This window comes from Rhinoderma darwinii, chromosome 9 (genome assembly GCF_050947455.1).
Source record: "Rhinoderma darwinii isolate aRhiDar2 chromosome 9, aRhiDar2.hap1, whole genome shotgun sequence".
NCBI classification, from domain to species: domain Eukaryota; kingdom Metazoa; phylum Chordata; class Amphibia; order Anura; family Rhinodermatidae; genus Rhinoderma; species Rhinoderma darwinii.
This window is the reverse complement of record NC_134695.1, coordinates 10,319,008-10,341,300: the sequence shown is the minus strand read 5'-3', so window position 1 is coordinate 10,341,300 and position 22,293 is coordinate 10,319,008. Positions and strand designations below refer to the sequence as shown.

The 22,293-nt window shown below is 45.0% G+C and overlaps 1 protein-coding gene across 2 annotated transcripts in view; it reads left to right on the top strand.

The window, feature by feature from the left end:
• The window catches only part of FERMT3 (FERM domain containing kindlin 3), a 111,259-nt gene extending 91,284 nt beyond the window's left edge, over nt 1-19,975 (top strand). For both annotated transcript variants that reach the window (XM_075836838.1, XM_075836839.1), the window contains exons 13-15: nt 33-157; nt 18,676-18,817; nt 19,175-19,975. In XM_075836838.1, the coding sequence (XP_075692953.1) occupies nt 33-157; nt 18,676-18,817; nt 19,175-19,357 (450 nt within the window). In that variant the 3' untranslated portion in view covers nt 19,358-19,975. The remainder of the gene's footprint in view (nt 1-32; nt 158-18,675; nt 18,818-19,174) is intronic.
• The last annotated feature ends 2,318 nt before the right edge of the window (nt 19,976-22,293 follow it).

The following is a 22,293-nucleotide window of genomic DNA, read 5'->3' as shown; positions in this document are numbered from 1 at the left end:
CTGAATTAAATTTCATGATGTAATTTTTTTAGTTATCACCTCGTATACTGGAGGCCTACCAAAATATTGCCCAGATTTCACTTATGGAAGCTAAAGTGCGCTTTATACTGGACTGGCAATCCCTGCCTGATTTTGGAGTCTCATACTTTCTTGTAAGGTTAGTGATTTTCTTCAGGTTGTCTAGTATAATAACATTATCAGTATATGAAGATGCAGCCAGCTCCTCCTAAACTAGACTTCTCTTGCTGGGGTTTACATTCAGTACAATGGAGTATTCAGTTTTGGGTGGTCTGGAATCAGGGCTGGTTTTATAGAAAATGTTACCCTGGGCAAGCAAAGTAGGGCCTCACATAGGGCTGGGCGATTAATCAAATTAATTCGCCCTCAAGGGCTCTCACGATTCTGTTTTTTAACAGAATCATTGAATCGATTCTTTAGTGGCGCCGTCGCGCTGTGCTGCAAGGAGAAGCTCCGCCCCGCCACCTCGTCACTGCCTGGTATTAGTCACAGCCTGATCTGCCCAGTCTGTCTCTGCTTCCACATGAAACTGCTGTTCTGTAGTGAACAAAATGATACCGTACGGAACAGCAATTCCGTGTGGAAGCAGGGACTCCTAGTATATAACCACACCGCCCCGCTGTAGATAGCGCCCCCCTTGCATATCCCACGTAGATAGTGCCGCACTGTCAATGTAGATCGTGCCCACATAGAGCCACAATGCCCACATTTTGTGCCATACTGCCCACATATAGTGCCATTGCCCACACATAGTGACATAGTGCCACTGTGCCCATGTAGATAGTGCTACAATGTCCCTCTAGATGCAGTGCCCACATCAGGACTACAGTGCCCACATGTAATGAGTGCCCATATAGTGCCACCCCCAGTATAGTGCCATGATGCCCATGTAGATAGTGCCACACCCCCTAGCAGAAAGCACCCCACCCTAGTAGATCGCAGCACCCCGTCCCTTGTAGATCGCAACACTGTCCCTTGTAGATCGCAACCTCAGTATATGTGGGCAGTGGCACTATATGTAGGCAGTGTGGCACAAAATGTGGGCAATGGCACTATGTGGGCACTATCTACATTAACATTGCGGCACTATCTACATGGGCACTGTGGCACTATGTCACTATATGTGGGCACTATCTACAGGGACTTTGCGGCACTATCTACATAGGCACTGTGTCACTGTCACTATGCGGGCACTGTGGCACAATCTACAGGGACACTGCGGCACTATCTACAGGGACATCACGGCACTATCTAAATGGGCACTGTGGCCCAGTCAATGTGTGGGCACTGTGGCACAATCTACAGGGACAATGCGGCACTATCTACAGGGACAATGCGGCACTATCTACAGGGACATTGCGGCACTATCTACAGGGACATTGCGGCACTATCTACAGGGATATTGCGGCACTATCTACAGGGACATTGCGGCACTATCTACATGGGCACTGTGGTGTTTTCAGGGGATTGGGACAAAAAAAACCTGACAAATGAAATTCATCTTCTTTTTTTTTTTTTTTTTTTTTTAACGGCCATGAAAAACAGACAGACGGACTGGAAATGGATGAAAATTTGGAGACACTGTTGCAAAATGGACATGAAAGACTGACAATTGATCAGTTTTTAATGGCCACCTTTTTTCACCGTCGTGTGGCTGTAGTCTAAATGTCTATGATGCCAGGAGTCCCGTTCGCATGTACCGTGATCGAGCTGGGAAATCCGGCTGACACACGGACCCTTTTTCACGGTCGTGTGAATCCGTTCTTAATGTCATTTATTTAACACACCATGGTGGGGCCGGTACTTCACCTGGTCCTGCTCACACTTCAGACACTATAATGTAATCTCGCCCCAGAGTGCCCGCTCTGCACTATCTGCATGGCCCTGCTGCAATTTACAATGCTCTCGCCTGCAATGTCAGAGACCGGCTGAGGTGGTGCCGGGCAGAGGTTGGATATTAGTGCATGCAGTATATAATTGATTATAGATTCTGTTAAGCTGTTCCCTGCCGGGGAACACAGAAGTTCTAATCAATTAAATTTTTCTAATTGTATTTATGATAAAAAAAAGTATTTTCTGAGGTTAAAAGTTGTGAAGTTAAATACAATAACTATAGCAATATATGTTAAAAAGTTATTTATATAAAAGAAAATGTATTAAATTATCTCTTGAACAGAAAAAAATAAGAAAAATCAAGATTCAAATCGAAAATCGCCCAAAGTGTTAAAAAAATCTAGATTTTATTTTTGGCCAAAATCTCCCAGCCCTAGCCCCATGGCTCGCCACTTATACAAAAATTCTCACCTGAATAGGCTGCCAAGGCCAGCATTATGTGCGGACAGGTCTGCTCTCCTATTAGTCCAAAATGGCATACAAAAAAAACACAAAAAAACATATTGGGGCAGATTTACTAATACTGTATAAGTTTTAGATAGCTTAGTCCAGGCAGTCAGGAGATACGCTAAATTTATCACAGTGGTGTATCCTGTATGTTAAATTTGGCTCATCTAGCTATTGATTGGCTTAGTTTACACCTGTTTTTTGCACCAAAATGTTGCTGTTATGGAAATGCAAGTTTGAGCACTTTTCCAAAGGCTGCTGAAGTCTGCCAGGAGAGAGCGTGCACGTAAAAACGCAACCTCAAATCCATAACCAGTCTAATCGACAGAGTCTAAGGCTACTCTAAGGTGTTCACCAGAGCCAACCGCAAGGTGTGATGGTCTTTGCTAAGACAACCTGGGTTCTAAGCAGAAGAGTACTGTGTTGGATTAGAGGTGCAATGCAGGCAAACCTGAGCTGGAAACCAGACAGCCAGAGGGTGTCATGTTGGGTATGTGGACCCACTGAACCATACCGCCTTAACAGTATGGCAGCTGGCCAACAGAACACATGTCAAAGTCTATAGTTCGTATAGGTATAGCTGAGGTTGCTTTGGACACCAGCAAGGCAGGCTCGGATGGGACTTTGGCAGCAGGCGGACACCAAGTGTGGTGTAACAGGACAGGCAAGGTGTATGGTACATCAAGACTCCAACTCGATACGGCACTTGACCAGAATAGCACAGGATACAGGATATAGGTAGCAGGAACGGGAAACATTGGGAACTGGAAGACACTAGGAGACCATTTGTAGAGACAAACTAGGGTAACGACAACAAAGCTCAGGCAATACAGGAAGGGGCAGACCCCTTCTTATAGTCCAGGGTGCTCTGGGAACAATCAGGTCAATCTCACACCTGTGTGCGCTCTGGCTCCTTAAGTCTGGACTGAGCTTGCGAGCGCACCCTGGTGGTCACTGTGGAACAGGACGGCCGCATGTGCAGACATCTCTGGAGAAAAGGGCGTCGACCGGATGGAAGGAGTTCGTGGTTAGCGACCACGGATGTTACAGAGGGTTAACTGAAAGTCCAAAACTAGAGCAAGATTGAATCAGGCAAAGCAAAGGTCAAACAAGTCGCGAGCAGATAATAACAATCGGTAAGCAGAGGGTAAACGGGAGACAAACCGAGCTCAGTATTCATGAGGTCCAGAAGTCAGAAGTGCAGGAAATGTCAGGAGCTTTATCAGAACACCAGAAGATAGGAGAATCACAAGCAAGGGAGAGGTGGAAGAAGATGGGATTAAATATGAATCCACACCTGACCGGCAGAAGGACAGACAAAAGAGATATGCTCAACGTTACATAGTTACATAGTTACATAGTTAGTACGGCTGAAAAAAGACACATGTCCATCAAGTTCAACCAAGGGACGGGAAAAGGGAAGGAAAAAATTTCTACACATAGGAGCTAATACTTTTTTGTTCTAGGAAATTATCTAACCCTTTTTTTAAAGCTATCTACTGTACCTGCTGTGACCAGCTCCTTCGGTAGGCTATTCCATAGATTCACAGTTCTTACAGTAAAGAAGGCTTATCGCCTCTGCAGGTTGAACCTTTTTTTCTCCAGACGGAGGGAATGCCCCCTTGTTTTTTGAGGGGGTTTTACATGGAACAGGATTTCACCATATTTTTTGTATGTGCCATTAATATATTTATATAAATTAATCATGTCCCCCCTTAGTCGTCTTTTTTCAAGGCTAAGTAGGTTTAATTCTTTTAATCTTTCCTCATAACTTAGATTCTCCATGCCCCTAATTAGCTTCGTTGCTCTTCTTTGTATTTTTTCCAACTCCAGGGCATCCTTTCTATGAACTGGAGCCCTGAACTGAACTACATATTCTAGATGAGGCCTCACTAATGCTTTGTAAAGTGGCAATATTACATCCCTGTCCCGCTAGTCCATGCCTCTTTTAATACACGACAATATCCTGCTGGCCTTTGAAGCAGCTGATTGACACTGCATGCTGTTATTTAGTTTATGATTTACAAGTACACCCAGATCCTTCTCAACAAGTGAATCCGCCAGTGTAGCTCCCCCTAGGACATATGATGCATGCAGGTTGTTGGTACCAAGATGCATAACTTTACATTTATCTAAATTAAACTTAATTTGCCAACTGGATGCCCAAACACTTAGTTTGTTTAAATCTTGCAATTCACGAACATCTTCCATAGACTGAACTATATTACATAGCTTGGTGTCATCTGCAAAAATAGAAATAGAAATAGTGCTATTAATCCCATCCTCTATATCATTAATAAATAAGTTGAATAATAGTGGTTCCAGCACTGAACCCTGTGGTACACCACTTATTACCGGGGACCATTCAGAGTAGGAATCATTGACCACAACTCTCTGGATACGGTCCTTGAGCCAATTCTCAATCCAATTACAAACTATATTTTCTAAACCTATAGTCCTTAATTTACCCATTAGGCGTCTATGGGGGACAGTGTCAAATGCCTTTGCAAAGTCCAAAAACACTATATCCACAGCGGCCCCTCTGTCTAGGCTTCTGCTCACCTCTTCATAAAAACAGATTAGGTCAGTTTGACAACTTCTGTCCTTAGTAAAACGGTGCTGGCTGTCACTTGTAATACTATTTTTTGTCACATAATCCTGTATATAGTCCCTCAATTGCCCCTCAAACATTTTCCCCACGATGGATGTTAAGCTTACGGGTCTATAATTACCCAGGGAAGACCTAGAGACCTTTTTGAAAATAGGCACCACATTTGCCCTGCGCCAGTCCCTTGGCACTATTCCAGTCACTAGAGATTCTCTGAATATTATGAAAAGGGGGACAGAAATAACTGAACTACGCTCTTTAAGAATTCTAGGGTGTAACCCATCTGGTCCCGGGGCCTTGTGCACATTTATTTAATTTAATTTAGCTTGGACCATATCTACATTCATCCAATTCAGTATATCAACTGATATATTAACAGCACTGGCACCGGCTACATCAGCTTCTCTTTCTTCAGTTGTATATACAGAGCTAAATAACCCATTTAGTAACTCTGCCTTCTCTTGATCCCCTGTGACCAACTCACCATTACCACTATCTAGGGGTCCTACATGTTCAGACCGTGGCTTTTTAGCATTTCTATACACTACCGTTCAAAAGTTTAGGGTCACTTAGAAATTTCCTTATTTTTGCAAGAAAAGCACAGTTTTTTTCAATGAAGATGACATTAAATTAATCAGAAATACACTCTATACATTGTTAATGTGCTAAATGACTATTCTAGCTGCAAACGTCTGGTTTTTAATGCAATATCTACATAGGTGTATAGAGGCCCATTTCCAGCAACCATCACTCCAGTGTTCTAATGGTACATTGTGTTTGCTAACTGTGATAGAAGGCTAATGAATGATTAGAAAACACTTGAAAACCCTTGTGCAATTATGTTAACACCGCTGTAAACAGTTTTGCTGTTTATAGGAGCTATAAAACTGACCTTCCTTTGAGCTAGTTGAGAATCTGGAGCATTACATTTGTGGGTTCGATTAAACTCTCAAAATGGCTAGAAAAAGAGAGCTTTCATGTGAAACTCGACAGTCTATTCTTGTTCTTAGAAATGAAGGCTACTCCATGCGAGAAATTGCCAAGAAACTGAAGATTTCCTACAACGGTGTGTACTACTCCCTTCAGAGGACAGCATAAACAGGCTCTAACCAGAGTAGAAAGAGAAGTGGGAGGTCCCGCTGCACAGCTGAGCAACAAGACAAGTACATTAGAGTCTCTAGTTTGAGAAATAGACGCCTCACAGGTCTTCAACTGGCAGCTTCATTAAATAGTACCCGCAAAACGCCAGTGTCAACGTCTACAGTGAAGAGGCGACTCCGGGATGCTGGCCTTCAGGGCAGAGTGGCAAAGAAAAAGCCATATCTGACACTGGCTAATGAAAGGAAAAGATTAATATGGGCAAAAGCACACAGACGTTAGACAGAGGAAAATTGGAAAAAAGTGTTATGGACAGACGAATCGAAGTTTGAGGTGTTTGAATCACACAGAAGAACATTTGTGAGACGCAGAACAACTGAAAAGATGCTGGAAGAGTGCCTGACACAATCTGTCATGCATGGTGGAGGTAATATGATGGTCTGGGGTTGCTTTGGTGCTGGTAAAGTGGGAGATTTGTACAAGGTAAAAGGGATTTTGAATAAGGAAGGCTATCACTCCATTTTGCAACGCCATGCCATACCCTGTGGACAGCGCTTGATTGGAGCCAATTTCATCCTACAACAGGACAATAACCCTAAGCACACCTCCAAATTATGCAAGAACTATTTAGGGAAGAAGCAGGCAGCTGGTATTGGAGTAATGGAGTGGCCAGCGCAGTCACCAAATCTCAACCCCATAGAGCTGTTGTGGGAGCAGCTTGACCGTATGGTACGCAAGAAGTGCCCATCAAGCCAATCCAACTTGTGGGATGGGCTTCTGGAAGCATGGGGTGAAATTTCTCCCGATTACCTTCTTGACTATATTTTCTAGTCATTTTGCAACTCATTTGATAAATATAAGTGTGAGTTTTCAAACTTTTGAACGGTAGTGTACTTGAAGAATTTTTGGGGTTTTGTTTTACTATCCTTTGCCACCAGCCTTTCATTTTGTATTTTTGCTAATTTTATTACATTTTTACAGATTTTATTAAGCTCTTTATATGTATCAAAGGCTGCAGATGTACCCTCAGATTTTTATTTTTTAAATGCCCTTTTTTTTGTCATGTATTGCCCCTTTCACAGAAGGTGTAAGCCATGTGGGATTTATTTTTAGTCGTTTATACTTAATACCTATAGCAATAAATGTTGCACTATAATTACCCAAAGTAGATTTGAAAATCTCCCATTTATCATTTGTCCCATTATTTGACATTAGTTCTTCCCAGTCTATATCCTGAATTGCAGCCTTCATCCTGGGGAAATTGGCTTTCTTAAAATTAAATGTTTTTGCCCTCCCAGCCTGCGTTTGTTTTTTACAGGATAGGTAAAATGTAACTATATTGTGATCACTGTTACCAAGGTTTTCACGAACATTGACATTCCCAACAAGATCTGCATTATTAGAAATGACCAGATCCAACAGAGCTTCACCTCTAGTCGGGTCTTCCACAAACTGGCCGATAAATTTTTCCTGCAACAGGTTGAGGAAATGTCTCTCCTTTGCAGTTGAAGCCGAACCATGACACTAATTAATATCCCGGAAATTAAAATCTCCCATTATCACTACAGTACCCGCCTGTGCAGCCCGCTCCGTCTGTTTATATAGCTGACCTTCCATCTCCTCAGTTATATTGGGGGGTCTATAGATTACACCAAAAGTAATTTTTTCAGTGTTTACCTCCCTTTCTAGTTCCACCCACAAGGTTTCAACCTCCTCACAGTATTCACCCACTATTGTCTCTCTCACACTCGCCTTCATATCACTTCTCACATACAGACATACACCACCGCCTTTCCTATTTGTCCTGTCTTTCCGAAACAGTGCAAAACCCTGTAGATTTACAGCCCAGTCATGTGAAGAGCCCAGCCATGTTTCAGCAACACCAACTATATCTATATGTTCTTCCAGTACCAAGGCCTCCAGCTCCCCCATTTTGCTTGCTAGACTTCTGGCATTTGTGAACATAGACTTTAACTTGCCTTTCAGTTCTTCACTTTTATTATCAGAAATGTGATTTGTCATTATTTGGGCATTTTTATTTACACTGCTATAACAAAAGGATCTCCTTATCCTGTTGTCTAGTCCTCTCCCCACATTCTTTTTCTCCCCCCACCAATATAGTCTGACCCCTCTCTAACCTGGCTACCCCTTTTTTTTATACATTTACCTCCCTCCTCACCCCTAGTTTAAATACTCCAACACCACAGCTAGAATTCTCTCCCCCAGCACAGCGGACCCCCTTCCATTTAGCTGCAAATCATCTGCAGAATACAGTTTGTACCCCAATGAAAAGTCAGCCCAGTGCTCTAGGAACCCAAAGCCTTCTCCTCTACACCAAGACTTAAGCCATGCATTTAACTCCCCGAGCTCCCGCTGTCTTTTCTGTGATGCGCATGGCACAGGCAGTATTTCTTAGAACACAACCTTGGAGGTCCTTCCCTTCAGCTTGTAGCCTAGTTCTTTAAAATTATTCTTAAGGCTCCTCCACCTACCATTTATTCTGTCATTGGTACCGACATGGACCACAACAGCTGGATCATCACCAGCCCCTCCCAGCAATTTGTCCACCCGTTCCACCACATGCCGAACCCTGGCACCAGGGAGACAGCAAACCATTCGGTTGAGGTGGCTTGGCGACAAATTATTTTATCCGTCTTCCTGATTATAGAATCCCCTACGACTATCAATTGCCTTGGCTTATGTAAAGGATCTGCCAGACACAGCTTCTGTGTCAACGCCCATAGGTAATCAGTCTGCACCTGCTTCTATGTCTGTGAGACTGACTCCATCTTCCACCACCCAGGCTGGCAGGCTTAGGAGTGGGAGAGCCTATCACACCCTGGCCAGACGGAGCTAGCTCTCGCCCTCTGTCTATTTATACCTGCCTTTCCTGTTCCTCCTTTGCTTGTGATTCTTCTCTGCTGGTGTAAAGGATCTGCCAGGCACAGCGGGGTTAACTCCCAGAACTAATCAGTCAGCACCTGAGAATACATCCCTGAGACTGACTCCTGCTTCCACCATTCAGACTGGCAGGCTTAGGAGTGGGAGAGCCTATCGTAACCTGGCCAGACTCAGCTAGCTCCCGCCCTCGGTCTATTTAAGCCTGCACTTCCTGTCCCTCGGTGCTTGTTATTGCTTTTGTTTCTTTCCTTGTGGTTCCTGGCCCAGCTACAGCTCCTGCTATTTTTGATCCTGCTCCATACCGACCCTGGCTTACCGACTACTCTTCTGCTTTTCGTTTTGTACCTCGCACACTCCTGGCTTGACTCGGCTCGTTCACCACTCTGGTTGCTCACGGTGTTGCCGTGGGCAACGGCCCCTTTTCCTTGCTTGTGTTCCTTGTATGTTTGTCGTGTTTGTCGTGCACTTACTGAGCGCAGGGACCGCTGCCCAGTTGTACCCCGTCGCCTAGGGCGGGTCGTTGCAAGTAGGCAGGGACAGAGTGGCGGGTAGATTAGGGCTCACTTGTCCGTCTCCCTACCCCCTGCCATTACATAATAACAAGCCCATACCTAGTCTACCCCTGGTCCCTGACACCACTATGGATCCCCGTGAGACCCTGGCTCAGCAAATGCAGGGTCTCTCCCTACAGGTCCAGGCCCTGGCTCAGAGGGTCAACCAGCCTGATGCTACCCTGGTAGTTCCCCTCACCGCACCTCTTGAACCCCACCTCAAGTTGCCCGACCGGTTCTCAGGGGACCGGAGGACTTTTCTCTCCTTTCGGGAGAGTTGTAGGCTTTACTTTCGTTTAAAGCCTCATTCCTCAGGTTCTGAGAGCCAGCGGGTGGGTATAATTATGTCCCGGCTCCAGGAAGGGCCCCAAGAGTGGGCCTTCTCCTTGGCTCCTGACGCCCCTGAACTTTCCTCCGTTGATTGTTTCTTTTCTGCTCTCGGACTTATTTATGACGAGACCGACAGGACTGCCTTTGCCGAGAGTCAGCTGGTGACCTTAAGTCAGGGTAAGAGACCTGTTGAGGAGTATTGCTCTGACTTTCGGAAGTGGTGCGTAGCTTCTCGGTGGAATGACCCTGCCTTAAGGTGCCAGTTTAGGTTGGGTCTGTCGAATGCCCTGAAAGACCTGCTAGTTAGCTATCCCTCTTCTGACTCCCTAGACCAGGTTATGGCTTTAGCGATACGACTTGACCGACGTCTCAGGGAACGACAACGTGAACGTTTATGTGTTTTCTCCTCCGACTCCCCCATGATGCCTCCCGAAGCTCCGTTGCTTCGTTCCTCCCCGAAAGATTCAGAGATACCTATGCAACTCGGGGCCTCCGTGTCCCCCCAACAACGTAGAGAATTCCGCAGGAAGAATGGTCTCTGCTTCTACTGTGGGGACGACAAGCATCAAGTGAACAACTGTCCTAAGCGTAAGGTTGCAGCCAGAGAACTTCCGCGTCTAAGTGATCATCGGGGAGGTCACTTGGGCGCACAGGTATTTCCCGTAAATATGAAACGTACTAAGATCTTGCTTCCCTTTCAGGTCTCTTTTGGTGGTAGGTCTGCTACCGGCAGTGCTTTCGTGGATTCAGGGTCCTCTACTAATATCATGTCTGTGGAATTTGCTATGTCCCTTGCTATGCCTCTTATTGATTTGCCTAAACCTGTCCCGGTAGTGGGTATCGACGCCACTCCTCTTGCTAATGGTTATTTTACACAGCATACCCCTGTTTTTGAACTCCTTGTTGGCTCCATGCATTTGGAGCAATGCTCTGTACTGTTGATGCAGGGATTATCGTACGATTTGGTTCTAGGTCTTCCCTGGTTGCAGTTGCATAATCCCACGTTTGACTGGAATACTGGGGAGCTAACCAAATGGGGTAATGAATGTTGTACGTCATGTTTTTCTGTTAATTCTATTTCTCCCCCTAAGGAGGCGAATACGCTACCCGAGTTTGTTCAGGATTTCGCTGATGTTTTCTCTAGGGAGGCCTCCGAAGTGTTACCTCCTCATAGAGAATACGATTGCGCTATCGAATTGGTACCAGGAGCTAAGCTTCCTAAGGGTAGGATATTTAATCTTTCTTGTCCCGAACGTGAAGCTATGAGAGTGTATATCCAGGAATCCCTGGCCAAGGGTTACATTCGTCCCTCTTCTTCTCCGGTAGGTGCTGGCTTCTTCTTCGTGGGGAAGAAGGATGGTGGTCTTAGGCCATGCATTGACTACCGTAGCCTGAATAAGGTCACGGTAAGGAACCAGTATCCCCTTCCTTTGATTCCTGATCTCTTTAATCAGGTTCAGGGGGCCCAATGGTTTTCTAAATTGGATCTACGGGGGGCGTATAACCTTATTCGCATCAAAGAGGGGGATGAGTGGAAGACTGCGTTTAACACGCCCGAAGGCCATTTCGAATACCTCGTCATGCCCTTTGGGTTGTGTAATGCCCCTGCGGTCTTCCAGAATTTCATAAATGAGATTTTCAGAAATTACCTGGGGATTTTTCTGGTAGTGTACCTTGATGACATACTGGTGTTTTCCAAGGACTGGTCCTCCCACGTGGAGCATGTCAGGAAGGTGCTCCAGGTCCTTCGGGAAAATAAACTGTTTGCCAAAACCGAAAAATGTGTGTTTGGGGTACAGGAGATTCCATTTTTGGGTCAAATCCTCACTCCTCATGAATTCCGCATGGACCCCGCCAAGGTTCAGGCTGTGGCGGAATGGGTCCAACCTGCCTCCCTGAAGGCGTTACAGTGTTTTTTGGGGTTTGCTAATTATTACAGGAGATTTATTGCTAACTTCTCGGTCATCGCTAAGCCCCTTACGGACCTCACTCGCAAAGGTGCTGATCTCCTCCACTGGCCTCCTGAGGCTGTCCAGGCTTTTGAGGTCCTTAAGAAGTGCTTTGTCTCGGCCCCGGTGCTGGTTCAGCCCAACCAAATGGAGCCATTTATCGTGGAAGTTGACGCATCTGAGGTGGGAGTGGGGGCTGTCTTGTCCCAGGGTACCAGGTCCCTCACCCATCTCCGCCCCTGTGCCTACTTCTCCAGGAAGTTTTCGCCAACTGAAAGTAACTATGATATTGGCAACCGCGAACTCTTAGCCATTAAATGGGCATTTGAAGAGTGGCGCCACTTCCTGGAGGGGGCTAGGCACCAGGTAACGGTCCTTACCGACCACAAGAATCTGGTTTTCCTAGAATCTGCCCGGAGGCTAAACCCGAGACAAGCTCGATGGGCGTTATTTTTTACCAGATTCAATTTTTTGGTTACCTATAGGGCTGGGTCTAAAAATATTAAGGCTGATGCACTGTCGCGTAGCTTCATGGCCAGCCCTCCTTCGGAGGAAGATCCTGCTTGTATTTTGCCTCCAGGTATAATCATTTCCTCGATCGATTCTGATTTAGTCTCTGAAATTGCTGCTGATCAAGGTGCAGCTCCCGGGAACCTTCCTGAGAACAAGCTGTTTGTTCCCCTGCAATTCCGGCTAAGGGTACTTAGGGAAAATCATGACTCCGCACTATCTGGCCATCCAGGCATCCTGGGTACCAAACACCTCATTACCAGAAATTATTGGTGGCCTGGGTTGCCTAAAGACGTTAAGGCCTACGTCGCCGCTTGTGAGGTTTGTGCTAGGTCCAAGACTCCCAGGTCCCGACCAGCGGGCTTACTGCGTTCGTTGCCCATTCCCCAGAGACCTTGGACACATATCTCCATGGATTTTATCACCGATTTGCCTCCATCCCAAGGCAAGTCGGTGGTGTGGGTGGTGGTGGACCGCTTCAGTAAGATGTGCCACTTTGTGCCCCTCAAGAAACTACCCAACGCCAAAACGTTGGCTACCTTGTTTGTCAAACACATCCTGCGTCTCCATGGGGTCCCTGTCAATATTGTTTCGGACAGAGGGGTACAATTTGTTTCATTGTTTTCGAGAGCCTTCTGTATGAAGTTGGGGATTGATCTGTCCTTCTCCTCTGCCTTCCATCCTGAAACCAATGGCCAAACGGAGAGGACTAATCAGTCTCTAGAACAATACTTAAGGTGTTTTGTCTCTGACTGTCAATTTGATTGGGTCTCTTTCATTCCCCTCGCCGAATTTTCCCTTAATAACCGGGTCAGTAACTCGTCAGGGGTCTCTCCTTTTTTTTGTAATTTTGGGTTTAATCCACGGTTCTCCTCCGTTTCACATGGTAGTTCCAACAATCCTGAGGTAGAGGTCGTTCATCGGGAACTGTGCACAGTCTGGGCCCAGGTTCAGAAAAACCTAGAGGTGTCCCAGAGCGTACAAAAAACTCAGGCTGATAAAAAACGTTCTGCTAACCCCCTGTTTATGGTCGGGGATCTGGTGTGGTTGTCGTCTAGGAACTTGCGTCTCAAGGTTCCGTCCAAGAAGTTTGCTCCCCGGTTTATTGGGCCGTATAAGGTCATTGAGGTCCTCAATCCTGTCTCCTTCCGGCTGGAGTTACCCCCGTCTTTTCGGATACACGACGTGTTTCATGCCTCCCTCCTCAAACGCTGCTCCCCGTCCTTGGCTCCCTCGAGGAGACCTCCTGTTCCCATCCTCACCCCGGAGGGGGTGGAATTCGAGGTGGCCAGGATTGTGGACAGCAAGATGGTCCAAGGCTCCCTCCAGTACCTGGTCCATTGGAGAGGATACGGGCCCGAGGAGAGGACTTGGGTACCCGCCCGGGATGTTCACGCTGGGGTATTGGTCAGGAGGTTCCACCTGCGTTTCCCCAGTAAGCCAGGTCCACTTAGAAAGGGTCCGGTGGCCCCTCATAAAAGGGGGGGTACTGTAAAGGATCTGCCAGGCACAGCGGGGTTAACTCCCAGAACTAATCAGTCAGCACCTGAGAATACATCCCTGAGACTGACTCCTGCTTCCACCATTCAGACTGGCAGGCTTAGGAGTGGGAGAGCCTATCGTAACCTGGCCAGACTCAGCTAGCTCCCGCCCTCGGTCTATTTAAGCCTGCACTTCCTGTCCCTCGGTGCTTGTTATTGCTTTTGTTTCTTTCCTTGTGGTTCCTGGCCCAGCTACAGCTCCTGCTATTTTTGATCCTGCTCCATACCGACACTGGCTTACCGACTACTCTTCTGCTTTTCGTTTTGTACCTCGCACACTCCTGGCTTGACTCGGCTCGTTCACCACTCTGGTTGCTCACGGTGTTGCCGTGGGCAACGGCCCCTTTTCCTTGCTTGTGTTCCTTGTATGTTTGTCGTGTTTGTCGTGCACTTACTGAGCGCAGGGACCGCTGCCCAGTTGTACCCCGTCGCCTAGGGCGGGTCGTTGCAAGTAGGCAGGGACAGAGTGGTGGGTAGATTAGGGCTCACTTGTCCGTCTCCCTACCCCCTGCCATTACAGCTGGTTTCCTGGCCCTGCTGCAGCTTCTTGAACTACTGACCCTCTGCTTGTTTTTGACCTTGGCGTTACTGACCACTCTTCTGCTCTGCGTTTTTGTACCTCGCTCATCTCCTGGTTTGACTCGGCTCGTTCACCTCGCTTGTTGCTCACGGTGTTCCCGTGGGCAACTTCCCCATTTCCCTGGCTTCTTTGTACCCTTGTCTGTTTGTCTGTCATGCACCTATTGAGTGTAGGGACCGTCGCCCAGTTGTACCTTGTCGCCTAGGGCGGGTCGTTGCAAGTAGGCAGGGACTGAGTGGTGGGTAGATTAGGGCTCACCTGTCTGTCTCCCTACCCCTTCATTACAGCTTACCTGCATTACCATCCCACCGACTACTAGCTGGGCTGTTCTCCCGGCTGTTAGGGAGATCAGTATCCACTAGGGCTGCCATTTCTGAGACTGACACCCTCGCATCATCACCCAACTTGGCAATTTTGCTTGGAATGTCAGAAACAGGATTGGCCTTCCTTTTCTTGGAACCCTTTCTACTGCCCCTAACTACATCAACCCAGCTACTTGCCTGATCCTGCTCACCCATGTCTTCACCCTCCAGTTCTAACCCACTAACTGTGTGCTCCGTGAGCAGCATGCTTCGCTCAAGATTGTCTATCGCCCTCAGTGTTGCATTTTGCTCCTCCAGATCTCTAATGCGAGCTTCCAGATGACCAACATGCTCACATCTGCCACAGAGGTATTCACCCTGGAACTCAGGCTCCAGTCGTGCATACATATGGCAAACTGTGCACTGAAGAAAACCTCCAATCTTGCTGGCCATTATCCCAGTTACAAAAAAACAGCGAACAGTTGTTAATGCAAAAAGAAAAGAAGAGTAATTATCGTGGCTTTAACCCCTCTTTTTATCTCCGGTTTTTGTAACTCCAATTGATATACAAACCACTTGTTTTACAAGCCCACCAGAGGAGGCTCTACAGAGTACTGAGGCCTAATTTATACCATCTGGGACCAGCTAACCCCTCCCCTAGTCAGCTGCTCAGCAGGAAGTAAGCTGCAAAGAAAAAATGGTTTTAAATTGTGTCACTTTTGCAAACTTTTTAGCAAGCAAGCAATCAATTCATATATCACATACAATGGCCCCCCACTTTGTCACACACAACACAGTAAGTCAATCTGGTTTTTGTAACTCCACTTGATATACAAACCACTTGTTTTACACGCCCAGAAGCCAGAACCGTAGTCATGGAAATGTTAAAGGAACAGGCGTTTCCTAACAATTGCCACATGGCATTGTATTTTAAGCCATGCTACTTTTCTGCTAGATCACGCACCCTTTCTTTCTAAGCCACAACCCCCTTGTGCCTAAAACAGTTAATAAATGGCTTAATTTAAAAGAAATCTGCTCCACTGTGCCGTTTGGCTAATGAGAGTAATCAAAGAATACAGTAAACTCATAGTTAAGAGTCCGGTGTATTAATGAGGAAAGCACCCCTCCCTGTCCCTCTCAGTGGTGATTGACGGCCTTCTGTGTGTATAGATTAACAGCTGTCAGCCATCACTCTGAGAAGGGTGGGGGGTAGCACACTTCTCATGAAAGCACCAGACTTACGCTTAAAGGGAATGTGTTGCCAGAAAAACATGTTTGTTTTTTTAAAAATTAAACATTTAGTGTGTGGGTGATTAAACATTGTTCAAATTTTTTTATTTTTTTTTGCACGAGTCAGGAAATATTATAAATTATTTCTAATTTATAATACTACCCATTTTTGGTCACTAGATGGAGCTGTTCCCAAAATTGCAGCATTGCAACATTGGGTTAAAAGCCCTCGCTCTAGTGAGCTCTCAGCATCCCCCCCTCCTTTATCCTGGCTAGTGCTGGGATAAACGAGGGGTTTGAACGGTGTAACCTCCTACACTGTGTGTCGCCATTTTTTGAGCTAACCCACAGTGTAGTAGGTTTACATACAGTAGTAAACACACACAAACACGAACATACATTGAAATCCGGAAGCCGCGACCGGAAGTAGTAATATTACTGTCCGGCCGCGACTTCCGGTCCACAGGAAAATGGCGCCGGACGGCGCCAATTTCGAATAGGACTGTGTGGGAGCGGCGCATGCGCAGTTCCCACACAGACGCCGTACACTGCAGTCAATGGGACGGGAGCCGTTCGCAGTCCCTATGGGACTGTGGCTGCCGTATTCCATGTCTGTATGTGTCGTTAATCGACACACACAGAAATGGAACAAAAAATGGCAGCCCCCATAGGGAAGAAAAAGTGTAAAAATAAGAAAAAGTAAAACACAAACACACAAATGAATATAAACGTTTTTAATAAAGCACTAACATCTTTAACATATAAAAAAATAATTTGTGATGACACTGTTCCTTTAAGGCTGGGTTCACACGAGCACATTAACGTCCGTAATGGACGGACGTATTTCGGCCAGAAGTCCCGGACCGAACTCAGTGCAGGGAGCCGGGCTCCTAGCATCGTAGTTATGTACGACGCTAGGAGTCCCTGCCTCTCCGTGGAACTACTGTCCCGTACTGAAAACATGATTACAGTACGGGACAGTTGTCCTGCAGAGAGGCAGGGACTCCTAGCATCGTACATAACTATGATGCTAGGAGCCCGGCTCGCTGCACTGAGTTCGGTCCGGTACTTGCGGCCGAAATACGTCCGTCCATTACGGACGTTAATGTGCTCGTGTGAACCCAGCCTTATTCAGACAAGCGTATTATACGTTCATGTGATGTCTGTTAAAAAAAAAAACGGACAGCACACAGACCCATGCAATTTAATGGGGTTGTTCACACAGCCGTTGTTTTAAAGGACCAGTGTCACGAAAAAAATTTTTTTTAGATCAATTTGATTTTAGTGTTTTATTAAACATTTTTTTTATTTATTTGTGTGTTTGTGTTTTACTTTTTTTTATTTTTTCACTTTTTCTTCCCTATGGGGGCTGCCATTTTTTTTTCCATCTCTGTATGTGTCGATTAACGACACATACAGACATGGAATACGGCACATACAGTCCCATAGTGAATGCGAACGGGGCCCGTTCCATCCACTATGCTGTACACCGTCTGTGTGGGAACGGCGCATGCGCTGCTCCCACACAGTCCAAGTTGAACTGTGCGACGTCCGGCGCCATTTTCCTGTGGACCGGAAGTCGCGGCCGGACAGTAAGATTACTACTTCCGGTCGCGGCTTCCGGACTTGTGCACTTGGAGCGGAGGTAGCAGACGGAGCGGACGGACCGGAGGGAGCGGCGGCGGCAGGACCAGGTAAGTTATTTCTATGTATGTTCGTGTTTTAGTGTGTGTTTACTACTGTATGTTAACCTACTACACTGTGTGTTAGCTCAAAAAATGGCGACACACAGTGTAGGAGGTTTGACCGTTCAATCCCCTCGTTTCTCCCGGCACTAGCCAGGATAAAGGAGGGGGGATTCTGAGAGCTCATTAGAGCGAGTGAGTATTCCCAAATTTTGCAGCATAAAGCAATGTGGTTGCTTTACCACATGCAATGCTGCAATTTTGGGAATTGCTCCATCTAGTGACCAGCGCTGGGAAATATTATAAATTAGAATCTAATTTATAATATTTCCTGACTCGTGAAAAAAATTAAAAAAATTAGAACAATGTTTAATCACCTATACACTAATTGTTGAACTAAAAAAAAAAAAAAATATTTTTTCTAGCGACACATTACCTTTAAAGGAGCGTGTGAAGGGCCCGTGAAAAAATAGGACATGTCCTATTTTCGTCCGTTTTCACAAAACCCTCAATAGTCTCAAGTCTATGAGGGATCAGTGAAAACGGGACCTACTTGGGTGCAACTCGGACGTGAAAAACTGCTATTTTTCACTTCCAAGTTTATACTCGTTCGTCTGAATAAGCCCTTATAACTATACTATGAGTCCATTGTATTCTTTGATCGCTCCTATTAGCTAACGGCACACTATTTTTACATATTCAAGTGACCACTTTAAAATACAAAATAACAAATTAGAAATTGATGTTTGCTGCACCTATAGCTATCTCTCATCCAATTACCAGACTATTCTTTGCAGTCATACACAAAATGGGTGTTCTGTATTATCCCACATAATGTCGTTTTCATCCTATAACTTGTCTAGCCTTTTATAACCACTAGTCTTTGTACTGTACTAATGATCTAGCATCCTCTTATCCCACCCACACCCTACCTACTTAAATAATATGAAACAGTTTTGTTTACCTTTCCTTTGTCTGGACACGAATATCATTCTCTTCCATCTATATATCTCTTTCATGCTAAAAATCCAGGTTCAAAGGTGCTCGTCGGGATGAGATACTAGGCATTGGCAGCAACCGTTTAATTAGAATAGACCTGAATGTTGGAGATGTGGTGAAAACCTGGATGTACAGTAACATGAAGCAGTGGAACGTAAACTGGGATATCAGACAGGTAACAGTGAAGTATTGGAACACGGGTGGCTGTGAAATATCGGTAAAGGGTGAACTGCATATTATCCTACATTGGAGAAGGACAATTGTAGGATTTAGAAGCCAACTAGACAAATCCAGGAGCCAATGTGACTTTCTTAATGGAGCAGCAATAATAAAAATGTTTATAGACATTAATAGAAACAACTCAAAAAGTTTGGCACCAGTAGCACATTTCAAAGCACTTTAGCTACCTGGCTTATGCCCTATTCCTACATATTTGGGGTATCACAACCTACTTGCAATTTTAACCGTCTGTATTAGTTATTATTATTAATATTATTATTAATAATTATTCCCTTATTTGTCTGCATTTCAGGTATCCATTGAGTTCACTGAGAATATTAATGTTGCCTTCACCTGTGTTTCCGCACCTTGTAAAGTTGTCCATGAATACATAGGTGGCTACATCTTCATGTCTACACGGGCTAAGGATGGTGGCACCAGAGTACTCAATGAAGAGTTGTTTCATAAACTTACTGGTGGGCATGAAGCCCTCTAGGATTCTTCTGAAACGTCCTCTCATTTATCATCATTTTCCATATAACATAAGATCACTCCGCAGTTCATGTTGCTTAATGTTTCTGAATAACAATCACATGCCGTATTCTCTCCAGTTTATGTTCCTGACTATTTGTCAATATTCTCAGATATTGAAAAACATAACTGTGAGTTTTGGTAATAATCATTAGAATATACAATATGTTTGGCTTTTACCTAGATGTGTATTAAGATATTTTCCACTGAAAGCTGTTCTCATAACAGTAGACCTATGTTTTATATGGAACTTGCAGTGCTTTGTACATAAGACACAAAGGATGCTGTCATTTTCACAAGCTTTGAAGTCAGAGTACTGTATAGGGGAATAGACCATTTGGTGGCCAAGGCAACAGCATATTTTTAATTTTGCATATCTTTTTATACATGTCACTTATTTTTGTGGTTTAAGCAGAGTCAAAAATGACTGTATGCAGGTGTAAATGAATGGAATAGGCAAGATTATATATGATTTTTATACAAAGAGAATTATGAAATCATTAAAAAAAATAAACTAGTTATGGATGACATACAGTAGCAGTTACTTAGTAATGGTTATCACATACATTTTACTACTTGTACAATAAATACTTATTTCACCTTAATTTTTACTTGTTACTCTGCTCTCCTGTCTGGGTGTGTATCGAGAGTATGCGTTAGGCTTCATTCACATCTGCGTCACGGCTCCGTTCAGGAGTTCTGTCTGAGCTTTCCGTCAGGGGAACCCTGACTGAAACAAACGGAAACCATAGGTTGCAGTTTGCATCACCATTAATTTCAATGATGACGGATCCGGTTTTTCTCCGTTGTGCAAGGGTTCCGTCGTTTTGACGGAAGCAATACCATAGTAGACTACGGTATTGCTTCCGTCAAAATGACGGAACCCTTGCACAATGGAGACAAACGGAACACCTATGGTTTCCGTTTGTTTCAGTCAGGGTTCCGTTCATGGGTTCTCCTGACAGAAAGCTCTGATGGAACCCATGAACGGAGCCCTGAGGAAGATGTGAACGAAGCCTTAATTGCACATGGGGTTAGAAGTTGGGTATACGAGGTATTAGAATTATAAAAGAAAATGATAAAAAAAAAAATATTTAAAGAAGAGCTACATTATTCCTGTACTACTTTGTCTTAGCCAGTGGTTTCTGAGGCCAGGACCCACTTTTTGCCTAGACTTTTGTTTGGGACCGCCCACTACCATACTTAACCACATTTAGTCTGACATATGTTAACATGATTTATAGTTAGATGCCGATACTTAGCTCCATTTGAAAAATAAGTCCCGGCAACATCAATAACAATGATAATTGTATGGGCGGGCTCAAGGTATCCTGCTGCTGTGCATTGCTAAAGCCTGACTACAGCCGTGGAGGAGATCCTTCTGTGGCTCGACACAGACAGGCGCGATTACATCACTACATTGCGCTGGTTTACGCTGAGGCGCTCATGGCATTGTGAATGCTGGAGCCATCAGCTCCTTGCTCCTGCATTGGATTCAACTGTATTTGCGTCCTGAAGATGCAGTTACTGTTGAAACCAAGACATCAGTGAGGGGCTCGTGACCCCCCGGAGGCCTTCACATGACCCCCCCAGGGGGTCGCGACCCACAGTTTGGGAAACACTGGTCTAAGCTATCACTGCATGTAGTCAAGGAGTCTACAGATTACCTTTCTGTCGGAGGAACCCATGAACGGAAAGGCAAACGGAAACCATAGCTTCCGTTTGCATTACCATTGATTTCAATGGTAATGCTTCCGTTGCAAATGGTTTCCGTTTGTCTCCGTTCTGTGAGGTTTCCGTTTTTTGGGGTGAAAACAATAGCGTAGTCAACTGTGCTATTGTTTCCACAAAAAAATGGAAAGCTTATGGAACGGAAACCATATACAACGGAAGCATTACCATTGAAATCAATGGTAATGGAAACGGAAGCTATGGTTTCCATTTGCTTTTCCGTCCATGGGTTCCTCCAATGGAAAGGTCTAGCGGAACCCTTCGACAGAAAGGTCTAGCGGAACCCTTTGAAGGAAAGGTCTAGCGGAACCCATCATTCGAAGGGTGAAGCTGATGTGAACAGGCCCTAAGAAGTTTTAACAACATATACTATATCAAAATGTATAAAAATAAACCGTGGACGCATAAGGTAATTATTTACTGAACGTATTAAGGAGGATTTCCACCATTTCCACTAAACACTAAAAGTGCATAAATGGGATATACAATAAATGTATGATCATGGAGATCTGACTACTTGGACCTCCACAATTGCTAAAATAAAATGGAATTGGTGGGAAAGCCCCTTTATAACAAGGAAATAAGTATTTGATCCCTTGCTGATTTTGTAAGTTTACCAACTGTCAAATTCATGAACAGTCTAGAATTTTTAGGCTAGGTTAATTTTACCAGTGAGAGATAGATTATATTAAAAGAAAAACAGAGAATCACATTGTCAAAATTATATATATTTATTTGCATTGTGCACAGAGAAATAAGTATTTGATCCCCTACCAACCATTAAGAGTTCAGCCTCCTGAGCTTTTTCTGAGAGTGATTGGGAGAAGGTGCTGTGGTCAGATCAGACTAAAATTGAGCTCTTTGGCATTAACTCAACTCGCCGTGTTTGGAGGAAGAGAAATGCTGCCTATGACCCAAAGAACACCGTCCCCACTGTCAAACATGGAGGTGGAAACATTATGTTTTGGGTGTGTTTCTCTGCTAAGGGCACAGGACTACTTCCCCGCATCAATGGGAGAATGGATGGAGCCATGTACCGTCAAATCCTGAGTGACAACCTCCTTCCCTCCACCAGGACATTAAAAATTGCTCGTGGCTGGGTCTTCCAGCACGACAATGACCCGAAACATACAGCCAAGGCAACAAAGGAGTGGCTCAAAAAGAAGCACA